Below are 13,959 nucleotides of genomic sequence, written 5' to 3'. Positions count from 1 at the left end.
AATTTATTTCGAAAACAGACGTTAAACACGTCTTAATCTGTGTTTTTCCCTGAAAAATGTCCCAAAACTCTGCAGTTTTTCATTTTAAATCCTTTTTTTGTGTTCTAATCTGTCATTTCCCTTGTTTTCCCCGTTTTCCACTCAATTTCTGCTTTTGAAACTCCGCCGAAAGCAGGCAAACGACACTCCGAAATCCCGCAGTAACGTGTTGTTTATCGTAAATCGACAGAGACACTCTATTTTATTTTTTGTTGATTTTAGCCTTAAATCTCGAGTTTTCAATGATTTTTTCTAGTTTTTGAATGTAATTTTGTGAAATTTAAATGAAAAACTGAATATTTGTCATTTCTAGTGTATAAATTGGTTTTCAAAATTGGTTTTAGCTTGAAAAATTGATTTTTGGGAGCAAAATACTAATAAATTCTATTTGCAGAGATGGAGACAGACGGAGATGTGCTCCCAATGTCGAACGCCTTCAAATTATTGGTAAATCCCAAAAAAATCGATTTTCAAGCAAAAAAATTGTTATATTTTTCAGTGCGAAGACACCGCTCCAAAATCCAACAAAAAACTCATCGAAAAGCAGCGTCAAATCGCTCAAAAAATAAAAAATGTGCTGGAAACCTCGAAGAATGGCCCGAAAATTCAGGTTTTCCCTTTAATTAGTGAAATTTTAGGCCAAAATTTGAATTTTCAGTACAAAAATCTCGATTTCTGGACAGAATTCGACGTTAAACATCCTCTGCATCATCTTCAAAAGGCTGTGGATGCCACGTCGTCGAGTATTCCGGAATTTCAGTGGACACCGCCGAAAAGCATCGTTATCACTGAAAAAGGGCAACAAATTTTCATTGAAATTCCGCCAAAAGCTCTCGGAAATCGCGATTTTCTCAATTTGACCTACGCGGCGAAGCGGGGACATTTCGCGTGCCACGTGGCGCGGCTTCTGAGCGGAAAATTCGAAAAAGTCGAGTTCACAGCCGGTGGAGCCCACAGAGATGACCCAATTTTCGCGGATATTCTTGTCGATGGAGTTCGAATTGGATTTTACTGCCCGGAGCTTGCGAAAACCAAGAGATTTGCTCCAAATATCGGAAATTTGAGGCCCGCCACCATTTTTGAGGATCTTTTTAAAGGTTTTTGTCTTTCTTTTGCAGGAAAAAGTGTAGTTTGTAGTCTAGAAACCTAATTTTTTTTCCAGAAACCGAAATCGCTACGCCAAAATTCAATCAACGAATGTTGTGGTCAATTCTCGAGTTGGAAATTGCTCAAGAGATGGAAAAGGAGCTTAAAGTACCCTTTTAAGCCAATTTTCCCCATTTAAAAGCTTAATTTCAGGCCCAAAAGACCGCCCGTCTCGCGATTTTCCTTCTCGGCAACTTTTTCGAGAATCGTCATCTCCAGCACGCGATAACTCCGATTATTCTGACCGCCCGTGTCGTTAGACTCGTTAAAAATGGAAAAATCACCGAAAATCAAGAGATTTTGACGGTTTTACGTGTGATATTCGAGGATTTTAGTGAGTTTTTGGTTTGGGTCTGCTAATTCAAAATGTGTAGTTTGTAGTCTCACTTAAGAAAAGGTTTTAAAAAAAATTTCAAGCAAAAAAGCGAATTTTTTGTTAATTTTTACGATTTTCCCGTAGAAATTAGCTAAAAATCGGGAAAAAAACGTTTTTTTTTGGTCTGCTAGACTACAAACTACAAAATTCGATTTAGCAGACCAATGGGATATTGAACAAATATGGTCTGCTAGACTACAAACTACAAATTTCGATTTAGCAGACCCATGGGGTTTTGAAGAAAATTGGTCTGCTAGACTACAAACTACAAAATTCGATTTAGCATACCAATGGGATATTGAACAAATATGGTCTGCTAGACTACAAACTACAAAATTCGATTTAGCAGACCCATGGGGTTTTGAAGGAAATTGGTCTGCTAGACTACAAACTACAAAATTCGATTTAGCATACCAATGGGATATTGAACAAATATGGTCTGCTAGACTACAAACTACAAAATTCGATTTAGCAGACCCATGGGGTTTTGAAGGAAATTGGTCTGCTAGACTACAAACTACAAAATTCGATTTAGCATACCAATGGGATATTGAACAAATATGGTCTGCTAGACTACAAACTACAAAATTCGATTTAGCAGACCCATAGGGTTTTGAAGGAAATTGGTCTGCTAGACTACAAACTACAAATTTCGATTTAGCAGACCATTATCGGGAACATCCTATTAAAACATGCAATTTTGGCGATTTTTTCGCAATTTTAATTTTTTTAAAATGTTTTAATATTAATTTTCAGTGCAAAATTAATCGTTTTCAATGATTTTTCACAGATTTCTCGCTAAAATTTGCTGAAAAATGTCATTGGTCTGCCAGACTACAAACTACAAACCCAATTTAGCAGACCCAATTCGTATTTCTTAATTTTCAGTCACCTGGTCCGCTGACGACGTGGAATTCGTGGATTCGGTGGAAGATGACGTTGATGTTGAAGAGTATTCTCAGCTTTTCGATGTGAATCTCGTGTGGAAAAATTTGAATTTGGCGTCAAATTTGACGAAAAATTACATGGAACGGGTGAGAAATCGCGGCGGAAAATATGAATTTTTAATTGAAAATTATCGATTTTTCAGATGAAAAAGGAGCTCACGATCTGCTATCCACTCCTGGGACAAGTCTACGCGTTCGATCCGATTTTTATTGAAAAATTGCCGGTTTTTGCGCATTACGACCATGTTGCAAGGTAGCGGTAGACTTTAAAAAAGTTAAAAATCGAAATTTGTCATAATTTTTAGGTTAGAAAAAATGAAAATTCGCCAGATTTCAATTTTAAATTCATAAAAAATTCAATTTTTCAAAAAAAAAAAAGTTGGTCTGCTAGACTACAAACTACAACATTTATTTAGCAGACCCAAAAAATTTGCAGACTTCACATCAACATTTCCCAACTCGCCGAGCATCTCGTCGAATTCGGAATCGATTCAATCGATAATCGTGACGTCATCCACAAGTTCGTGCTCAGTTTTGAGCACAAAATCGAGCAAACCATGTCGGAGCGATACGATTTCGTCGGAATCCACGACATTTCCAGCAACGCCGAGAAGTCCACGTGGAGTCTGTCGGAATATCCGGAGAAATATCGGCAAAAGACGTACCTGATTGGGTTCAGAAGTACCTCTGGTTGGAAGAATCCGTTGACTGTTGGACCACCGGCACAGACGAATGATGCGAAAGGTCTGCTAGACTACAAACTACAAGTTTTTAGGCTTAAAATTTCAATTTTTCTACTAGAAAATCGAAAAAGTATGCAAAACCCCGGATTTTGATAGGAAAAATCAAATTTTCCGAAAAAATACATTTTCTTTCAAAAAAAAATTAGAAATTTCGGATAATTTTGAGTTTTTTTTCAATTTTTAAAATTCGGGTCTGCTAGACTACAAACTACAAGTTTTTAGGCTTTAAAAAAATTCGATTTTTCCTTGTAAAAATCGAAAAAAATAGGCAAAAAACCGGATTTTGATAAGAAAATTGAAGAAATTACTGGAATTTATCGAAAAAATCATTTTATTCCCAAAAAACTTGGAGTTTTCAAAAAAAAAATTGGGTCTGCTAGGCTACAAACTACACAATTCGATTTAGCAGGCCATTATCGAGAGAAAATGCTATTAAAAATGCAATTTAGGGATTTTTTCGCATTTTTTATTTAATTTTTAAAATTATTATCAATTTTAAGGGCAAAATTAGTAGTTCTCAACGATTTTTCCCTGTTTTTTGCTAAAATTCGCAGAAAAATTGGTCTGCCAGACTACAAACTACAAGTTTTTAGGCAAAAAAAATTAAATTTTCTCTTTGAAAATCGGGAAAATTGTGCAAAAAATCCGGATTTTGATGAGAAAAATGAAGAAATTACTGGAATTCGCCGAAAAAAAACATTAAAAATTTGGTCTGCTAGACTACAAACTACACAATTCGATTTAGCAGACCATTATCGGGGAAATCCTATTAAAACATGCAATTTAGGGTTTTTTTTGCAATTTTTATCTAATTTTTCTAATTGATATCAATTTTAAGGGCAAAGTTAGTAGTTTTCAACGATTTTTCACAGTCTTTTTGCTAAAATTCGCAGAAAAAATGATCTGCCAGACTACAAACTACAAGTCTTTAGTCTAAAAATTGATTTTTTTTTTCGTGAAAATCGGAAAAAGTGTGCAAAAAACCCGGATTTTGATAAGAAAAATGAAGAAAATACTGGAATTTACCGAAAAAATTTTTATTTTTTTTTTGAAAAAATTAGAGATTTCGAAAAAGTTTTGGTCTGCTAGGCTACAAACTACACAATTCGATTTAGCAGACCATTATCGGGATAATCCCATTTTTTTAAATTCAATTTTTGAAATTAATATCAATTTTAAGGGCAAAATTAATAGTTTTTAATGATTTTCCCTTTTTTTTGCTAAAATTCGCAGAAAAATTGGTCTGCCAGACTACAAACTACACTTTTTTTTGTAAATTTTTATGTTTTTTTTTTTCAGAATTCCGTGAACTTTGGAAAGAAACGAGCGAGCTCCGTAAATTCGCCGACACCCGAATCTGCGAGTGTGTAGTCTGGTCGGAAAAGCCGTCGGAAAAAGTGCCACGTGCAGTTTTGCAGTTTGTGCTCCAAAAGTGAGCATTAAAAAATGCTCATTTTAACCCCAAAATGGGCCATTTTCCAGAATGTTCTCCCTTCCCGCCACGTGTTTTTCCTGGAGAGCTCTGACGTCATCATCCACGTCAGCAGAAGCCGATCAGCAGCACGAGAAAAAGAGCCAGGAGGCGGTTTTCAAGGCCTATACCGACCTGAGCACAGTGCTCCGAGGGCTTAAAGGCCTGCCGCTTATGATCACGAATGTGCATGGAATTAGTGGATATTTGAGGGGATCCGAGGTAGACTACAAACTACAATTAAGATTTAGCAGACCTAACTTCTTTTTTTTTTTGAAATTTGGGTCTGCTAGACTACAAACTACAGAATTTATTTAGCAGACCCAACAAATTCCAAAAAAATCTTGGTCTGCCAGACTACAAACTACAATATTGTCGCTTTTGGAAAAAAAATTACAAAAATTGTCCGAAATAATGCTTTGAAATGTTTTTTTTTTAATTTTTGTAGAGAATTTTGCTTTCAAAAAAAAATCGAATTTTTTTTCCTATAAAATTGAAAAAAAAGCTTCAAAATAGTGATTTTTTCGTTGGAGCGCGTTTACAACCGGTTGGAAAATTATTTTTTTTTGTCGGAAATTGGAATTTTTCACTATTTTTTCAAGAAATTTCTGCAGTTGTAACAGAAAATAGGTTTTTGTTTTTTTGTTTTAATCAGAAAACATAACGAAATTTTCGGGCGATTCAGATAAAAAGTTTAAAAGATCGATTAAAAAAGGGTTTCCCCCGAAAAATTGAAAAAAAAATTCGATTTTCAACAAAAATTCAATTGAGTCAAAATTTGGGTCTGCCAGACTACAAACTACGAAATTTATTTAGCAGCCCCAAAAATTTTTTTAAAAAATGGCCTTCTAGACTACAAACTACAAATTTTAAAAAATGGTCTGCCAGACTACAAACTACAATTAATATTTAGCAGACCCAACAAATTCCAAAAAAATCTTGGTCTGCCAGACTACAAACTACAAATTTTAAAAAATGGTCTGCCAGACTACAAACTACAATTAATATTTAGCAGACCCAACAAATTCCAAAAAAATCTTGGTCTGCCAGACTACAAACTACAAATTTTAAAAAATGGTCTGCCAGACTACAAACTACAATTAATATTTAGCAGACCCAACAAATTCCAAAAAAATCTTGGTCTGCCAGACTACAAACTACAAATTTTAAAAAATGGTCTGCCAGACTACAAACTACAATTAATATTTAGCAGACCCAACAAATTCCAAAAAAATCTTGGTCTGCCAGACTACAAACTACGACATTTTGCAGCCCGCCTACCCATCCGTCTTCGCTGCCACGTCATCAACGAACAAGTCGTCTGAAGATCAGCACTACGTACTTCCGGAAATTGGAAAAATTCCACTTTTCACGCCGACTGTCACTGTTCACATCAAGCTGGAATATTCGGGAAAATGGGGAAATGACGTGGAGGCGATCAGGCGATTAACCTCGTCGTTCTATGTTAAAGTACGTTGGGTCTGCCAGACTACAAACTACGAAACGGGATTTAGCAGACCCAAATTTGAAATTTCGTGGTTTTAGGCGATTTTTGACGAGATTTTCATATTTATCAAATCAAAATTAACAAATAATTGATGAATCTTTAATCTATTATTTCAGGGTTTTTTTGTAATTTTTTTTTCCGAAAAAACACCTCTAATTAGTAGTTTTCCACAATATTTTGCACTTTTTTTGAGTTATTTTAACTACAAACTACATTTTTTCACAAGCACACATCCTAAAAACCTTTTTGTATCCTTTTCGGCAAACAAGTTATGAAATTTTGAAAAATTGCTCAAATTTCAACGATTTTCGCTTTAGGTCTGCTAGACTACAAACTACAATACGGGATTTAGCAGACCAATGTGAAAATTTTCTGTTTTTAGGCTTTTTTTTTGCATATTTTGTTGAAATAATTGGTTGTTTTCGGGAAAATTTTCAGTTTTTATAAAAATACAACAATTTTCGCTGAAAATCATGTTTTGGGTCTGCTAGACTACAAACTACGATGTTGTAATTAGCAGGCCCAAATCGAAATTTCGCATTCTTTCACAAATTTATGCTAATTTTCAGATCGCCGAGCGGCTCCGCGAGCAGCACAAGCTCACTGCAGTCCCAACAATCGATCAACTTTTCATTCTGAAATCTGGAATTGTCTTTAAAATCGTCGTCGTCAACGATCGAATTCTGACGATTTTGGAAGAAGACGTGCAGAAATTAAAGGATTCTGGAGCATCGAGAATCGAGAGCTCAATTCAGGGAATGAGGTTGTCGATGTGGAAGAAAAAGTGAGAAAAACGGACAATGGGTCTGCGAGACTACAAACTACAACTTTTGATTTAGCAGACCCATGGGGTTTTGAAGAAAATTGGTCTGCTAGACTACATACTACAACTTTTGATTTAGCAGACCCATGGGGTTTTGAAGAAAATTGGCCTGCTAGACTACATACTACAACTTTTGATTTAGCAGACCCATGGGGTTTTGAAGAAAATTGGCCTGCTAGACTACATACTACAACTTTTGATTTAGCAGACCCATGGGGTTTTGAAGAAAATTGGTCTGCTAGACTACATACTACAACTTTTGATTTAGCAGACCCACGGGGTTTTGAAGAAAATTGGTCTGCTAGACTACAAACTACAATGTTCGATTTAGCAGACCATTATGGAAAACTTAGTGTTTTTTTCGCAATTTTAATTTAATTTTTAAAACTAATAGCAATTTTAATGGCTAAATTAATAGTTTTTAATGATTTTTTGCCGAATTTTGCAGAAAAATGTCATTGGTCTGCCAGACTACAAACTACAAACCATATTTAGCAGACCCATTTTTGCAATTTTTTGTTTTCGAGCGAATTTTTTCGGTTTTTTTTTTCTAGTTTTCCATGAAAATGTTTTCAGATTCATCTCCGAGCCACTCCTTCAGCTGTCACTTCAATCGTTTTCGACGAGTCACAAGTTTTTCGGATCTACAGTTCAGTTATTCAAAAAGTACGAAATTTGAGCAATTTTAACCTCAAAAAAAGACGGAATTTTCAGATGGCTCGGTTCGAAATTCCTCTCCGGACACCACCTCAACGATCATATTATTGAGCTTCTCGTCGTCGCGGCGATCGGGAAGAAGGGACAAGTACCGCCACAGTATGTTGTGGGTCTGCCCGTGGGCTACAAACTACAAAAAATATTTAGCAGACCCGTCCAACCCGTCAAAATTCGAATTTTCAGTGAAAAATTGGGTTTTTAATACCATTTTTTCACATAATGTTTTCATTAGGGCGCACTAGGGTGGAAATTTTTCGAATTTTCGAGTTGGAAGCCTTTTGTTCGGTTTTTCACAAATTTTAAATTCAAAAATTGAGAACATTGAAAAATCATGAAAAATTGAAAAAAAATTGTAATTTTTCTTTAAAAAATCAAAAATTGACAATTTTTAATCGGAAATTGCAAAAAAAAATGTTTTTGATTTTTTTTTTCAAAGAAGCTTTTTTTAAAAAAGCTTTAAACATTTGATCAAATATCCAAAAAAATAATTCGAACATTTATGGATTTATCAGATTTTTAAAATTCTTTTTTTCAAAAAAAAATTTCGAAAAAAATCTATTTTTTAAAAGATTTTATTTAAAAAATCCTTAATTTTAATAATTTCAAACATTGAAAAAAAAACACGAAAAATGGATTTCTCCCATTAAAAAATCAATATTTATTGATTTTCAATATTTAAAAATTGAGAAAAGATTTTTTAATTAATTTTTAAGAAAACTTTTAAAAAAATTTTAAATTTAATTTCCAAAAATTTGAATTTTTCTGAAATTGCAAAAATTGTTTCGATTTTTCATATAAACTTTTTCAATTGAAAAATTCAAACGATGATTTCAAAAAAATTAGGGAAAAAAGGTTTTTATCCCAAAAAAATTAGGTTTTTTTTCGAAATTTTAATCAAAAAATTTAAAAAAAAAACGCGAAAAGCGGGTATCTTCCAAAAAAAAAAAATTTAATTAAATTTTTTTCAATAAAAAAAAAATATTAAAAATTTTCGGAAATTTGCAGCCCTAAAAAGTTGAGAAATAACTGAAAGTTGTATTGAAAAAATTCCCGAAAATTGATAAATATCGATATTTTTTTAAACATGTTTGTCCAAAAAAAAAATTTATCAAAAAAAAAACGATTTTCACGGAAATTGAAATAAATTCCGAAATTTTCGATTTTTCACACAGCGAAACAATAAAAAAAATTTCCAAAAACTATGAATTATTTTAGAAATTATTTACAAAACAATTTTAAAAATTAAAAAAAAGTGGTTTAAAAAATCGGGTTTTTTCACAATTTTGAGCAAAAAAAAATCAAAAAGTTGGAAAATAAAATAAAATTTTCCAAAAATCAAAATGTTTTTTGTTGGAATTTTTAACGAAAAAAATCAAAATTTTTTTCCTAAATCCAAAATTTAAAAAATCGCGAAAAAATAGGTTTTTTCCCCCAAAAAATCAATAATTATCGATTTCCAGATCAACTTGGTCTTCATTTTGCCGTCTCCTCTCGTTAATCTCCACACATCCATGGTCCGCGAGACCCCTTATCGTTGATTTTGGAACCAAAGGATTCTCAGAAGATGAACGTTCGAAACTCGAAGAAAAGTTTATCAAAATGCGTCCGATCCTTCCGCCGATGGTTGTAATATACGAGGAAGATCATCTTGGATCGAAATTTACCCGTGAAAATCCACAGGGAATTGTCCTGAATCGACTTGTAGCGGTGGCTCGTGAAGCGCTCAAAATGATGGAGAAACAGGCTTTTGGGGAGAAATCCATTGAGATGGAGGTACACGAAATTGGAGGGGATAAATGTCCGTCTGAAAAATATTAGGTCTCCAAATAAGTTCCGGGTCAAAAATCATAACTTTGTTCGCTGCGTATCGATTTTTATGAAACTTTGGGAATTTATGTTATCAACTATGATCTTTCATTTGACAATAGTCACAAAATTTTTTGGCCGTCCGAAGTGCCCTAACTCGGAGACAATTTTTTCAGGCATTTTTCAGATCTCGCTTCTTTTCAGCTTTCAATTGAGGGTTGTGTGCGGATTTTTCTTTGTTTAGAACACATTATTAGAAAACGACAAAAGTTTGGAAAAAAATCCGTCCAAAAAATTTTTTTTGGTTGATCGTCCAAAAAAATCTTCGAAAAAAAGATTCTAATTTCAAACTAAAATGAATTTTATGTGTAAAAAATAGTTTACACTTGGTTACATCATTTTTGTAGAAAAAATCTAGAATTTTCGACAAAAATTTTTTCGAAGATTTTTGGACGATCAACCAAAAAAAATTTTTTGGACGGATTTTTTTCCAAACTTTTGTCGTTTTCTAAAAATGTATTCTAAACAAAGAAAAATCCGCACACAAACATCAATTGAAAGCTGAACAGAACCGAGATCTGAAAAATGCCTGAAAAAATTGGCTCCGAGTTAGGACACTTGGGGTGGTCAAAATATTTTTAGACCATTTTAAAATGAAAGATCATGGTTGATAACATAAATTCCCAGAATTTCAAAGAAATCGATAAAAGGCGAAAAAAGTTATGATTTTTGACCCTGAACTTATTTGGAGACCTAATAAAAAATTTTTTGCCCGAAAAAAATCTTTTATTTAGAAAATTGAAAATTTTAGAAGAAAAAAAAAATTCCAAAAATTCGATTTTTTTTAAAGGAAAAATCGTCATAATTCATCGAGAAATCTGAAAAACGAGAATTTTTGATTTTCAGATATAAAAAACTTTGAAATTTAAAAAAAATTTCGAATTTCCGTGTTTTCGAAAAAAATCATAATTTTTCGCTGAAAATTCCAATTTTCAGACATCCCTCCTGACTGAAAACCTCTCTCCATACGACGCAATTATTAATCTTGAACCGTGTGCTGTGGTCCGAAAGAAGGCTCTAATGGAAAGAAAACCGCCGGCCGAAACATCGAAATTCCGGCAAAAGATTCCAGTTGTCGAGTTGGATCCGGTTGATGAGCTCGTTTATCAGCTGAATAATAGTTTTCAGCAGGTACTTTTAATCCTAAAACTGTGGAGAACAAGCTCCGCCCACAAAATGGCTGGAAAATTTTGGAGAATTTTTTTGTTTGAAGTATGCTACAAATTGTAATAAAAATCAAAAAAACTCGAGAAATTAAAAAAAAAGTCAGTGGGCGGGGCACCACACAAGCCCCGCCCACAAAATGGATGTTTTTAATTTTTCGAAAAAATATCTAGAAAAGTCCAAAAATTCTAAAAAATGAGAAAAAAAAAGATTTCTGAAAAAAGTGGGCGGGGCACCACATAAGCCCCGCCCACAAAATAATATTTCAAAAAAATTATTAGAAAAGTCCAGAAAATTCCGAAAAAAAAATTCTGGAAAAAAAATTTTGTAAAAAAAAAGGGCGGGACTAGTAAGCCCCGCCCACAAAATGGATATTTTAATTTTTTACAAAAAATATTTAGAAAATTTCCAGAAATTCAAAAAATAAATTTCTGAAAGCTAGAATTTTTTTTCTGAAAAAAACTGGGCGGGACTAGTAAGCCCCGCCCACAAAATGATGTTTTAATTTTTCGAGAAAAAAATTTGAAAATTTCCGGAAATTCGAAACAAAAAATCTGAAAAATAAGAAAAATTTGTTTCTTGTGAACAAAAAGTGGGCGGGACACCCACAAGCCCCGCCCACAAAATGGATATTTTAATTTTTTACAAAAAATATTTAGAAAATTTCCGGAAATTCGGAAAAAAAAAAGAGAAAAATTTGTTTTTTTTTTCGTACAAAAAAATGGGCGGGACTAGTAAGCCCCGCCCACAAAATGGATATTTTAATTTTTTACAAAAAATATTTAGAAAATTTCCGGAAATTCCAAAAAAAAATCTGAAAAATGAGAAAAAAAACGTTTTTTCGTAAGAAAAGTGGGCGGGACTAGTCAGCCCCGCCCACAAAATGGAATAAATTTCAGCTCTGAAAAAATTATTAATTTTTTCCAGGTTGCCATGTTCTTCTACAACAAGTACGGTGGTCACCATATTGGTGTAATGTTCAAACCACAGGAGGATGAGGTTCCGGCGAAGGTCCGTTTTTTTTTCGGAAAAAAAAATTGAAGAAATTTCAATTTTTCGTAAAATTGAATTTTTTCAGCCAATTTTCAGAAAAATTTTGAAAAATCGATTTTTCGTTTTCCAGATCTCCCGCTGCTCACTCCACAAATCAGTATCCGACTCGACGCTCCGTCTCAATCGGGATGAAATTCTGGAGAATATTCAAATTTTGGGTCAGGGAATCGTTTCGGATGTTCAGTTGAAGAAGCAGTAGTGGTCTGCTAGACTACAAACTACAATTCGATTTTTATTTTGTTGTTCTTGTTGTTTTTTTGTTACTGTTACGCCCCCACTACAATTGTTTTTCAACGTTTTTTTTTGTTATTCGATTTTTTTTTAATTCATAAATACTATTAAAAGTCAAGTTTTTTGAATTTTTCGTATATTTTTTTGGAAAAATTGAAAACTATAATTCAGAAACATTTTTTGTGTGAATTTTTGAATTCTCCACAAAATTTCCGAAATTTTGACCCCCATATCGACCATATTCGGTCAAAAACTCGAAGTTTTAGCTTTTTGAGGCGCGTTGCGGTCGCGTCGCGGCTCAAACTGCAAGAATGTTCAAATTTGAGCTAGAAACTTCAAGTTTTCGAGGTTCTCACTGATTTTTTGCAGGGATTTCGATTTTGGCGATAAAAATTCACGGTTTTCTAAGTTTTCCGGACTTTAAGGCGAAAAAATTTCAGTCCTGACGAAAATCAAACGTCATTTTTTTTGGGTAAAAAAAAATATTTTTTCTAAAAATGTTCGAAACCATATTAAATTGAAACAGGGCAATTTTTTAGGGTTTAGAGATCAATTTTGAGCCGTCTAGCTTTAAAAATAACCATTTTAGAGGAGTTTCAAAATTGTGAATTTTTGCCACTTTTTTGCCATTTTTGCCACTTTTGAATAGTTTTTGATGGGTTAAACCTAAATTTTCTAAATTCAGCTTACATGAATTACCCGTTTTCAACAAATTTAGGCGACTTTTTATTTTTGCCCATTTTCATTTTTCAGCCATCTAATGACTGTCCTTTTTTTTGACAAAAAAATAATTGTTCTTAAAACGTTCGAAACCATATTAAATTGAAAAAGGACAATTTTTTAGGTTTCGGAGATCAAATTTGAGTCCTCTAGCTTTAAAAATAACCATTTTAGAGCAGTTTGAAAATTATGAATTTTTGCCATTTTTTGCCATTTTTGCCACTTTTGAATAGTTTTTGATGGGTTAAACCTAGATTTTCTAAACTCAGCGTACATAAACCACCCGTTTTCAACAAAATTCGGCAACTTTTTTTTTGCCCAATTTTTTTTCAGCCATCTAATGACTGTCCTTTTTTTTGACAAAAAAATAATTGTTCTTAAAACGTTCGAAACCATATTAAATTGAAAAAGGACAATTTTTTAGGTTTCGGAGATCAAATTTGAGTCCTCTAGCTTTAAAAATAACCATTTTAGAGCAGTTTGAAAATTATGAATTTTTGCCATTTTTCTGCCATTTTTGCCACTTTTGAATAGTTTTTGATGGGTTAAACCTAGATTTTCTAAACTCAGCGTACATAAACCACCCGTTTTCAACAAAATTCGGCAACTTTTTTTTTGCCCAATTTTTTTTCAGCCATCTAATGACTGTCCTTTTTTTTGACAAAAAAATAATTTTTCTTAAAACGTTCGAAACCATATTAAATTGAAAAAGGAAAATTTTTTAGGTTTCGGAGATCAAATTTGAGTCCTCTAGCTTTAAAAATAACCATTTTAGAGCAGTTTGAAAATTATGAATTTTTGCCATTTTTCTGCCATTTTTGCCACTTTTGAATAGTTTTTGATGGGTTAAACCTAGATTTTCTAAACTCAGCGTACATAAACCACCCGTTTTCAACAAAATTCGGCAACTTTTTTTTTGCCCAATTTTTTTTCAGCCATCTAATGACTGTCCTTTTTTTTGACAAAAAAATAATTTTTCTTAAAACGTTCGAAACCATATTAAATTGAAAAAGGAAAATTTTTTAGGTTTCGGAGATCAAATTTGAGTCCTCTAGCTTTAAAAATAACCATTTTAAAGGAATTTCAAAATTGTGAATTTTTGCCATTTTTCTGCCATTTTTGCCACTTTTTTTTTGGCATATCAGGTGTATGGCAT

The 13,959-nt window shown here is 33.0% G+C and overlaps 1 protein-coding gene and 2 non-coding genes across 3 annotated transcripts; 2 read left to right on the top strand and 1 right to left on the bottom strand.

Moving 5' to 3' along the window:
• The first annotated feature begins 433 nt into the window (after window positions 1-433).
• Window positions 434-12,201, top strand: nol-6 (Nucleolar protein 6). The gene is made up of 18 exons (NM_001377698.2): window positions 434-486; window positions 539-649; window positions 698-1,136; window positions 1,202-1,293; window positions 1,339-1,519; window positions 2,450-2,595; window positions 2,652-2,761; window positions 2,945-3,252; window positions 4,551-4,683; window positions 4,734-4,944; window positions 5,995-6,192; window positions 6,799-7,013; window positions 7,629-7,718; window positions 7,767-7,868; window positions 9,230-9,542; window positions 10,572-10,766; window positions 11,727-11,810; window positions 11,923-12,201. The coding sequence occupies exons 1-18, from the start codon at window positions 436-438 to the stop codon at window positions 12,049-12,051; spliced, it is 3,108 nt and encodes a 1,035-aa protein (NP_001364780.1). The 5' UTR covers window positions 434-435; the 3' UTR covers window positions 12,052-12,201.
• On the bottom strand, window positions 6,197-6,246 carry Y51H7C.32. The gene has a single exon (NR_050876.1). It is a non-coding gene; the product is annotated as an Unclassified non-coding RNA Y51H7C.32 (non-coding RNA).
• On the top strand, window positions 6,197-6,246 carry Y51H7C.36. The gene has a single exon (NR_050877.1). It is a non-coding gene; the product is annotated as an Unclassified non-coding RNA Y51H7C.36 (non-coding RNA).
• Window positions 12,202-13,959: the final 1,758 nt, after the last annotated feature.

This window comes from Caenorhabditis elegans, chromosome II (genome assembly GCF_000002985.6).
Source record: "Caenorhabditis elegans chromosome II".
Taxonomy (NCBI): domain Eukaryota; kingdom Metazoa; phylum Nematoda; class Chromadorea; order Rhabditida; family Rhabditidae; genus Caenorhabditis; species Caenorhabditis elegans.
Note: the sequence above shows the minus strand (reverse complement) of the source record. Positions and strands in the feature narration are given on the sequence as shown.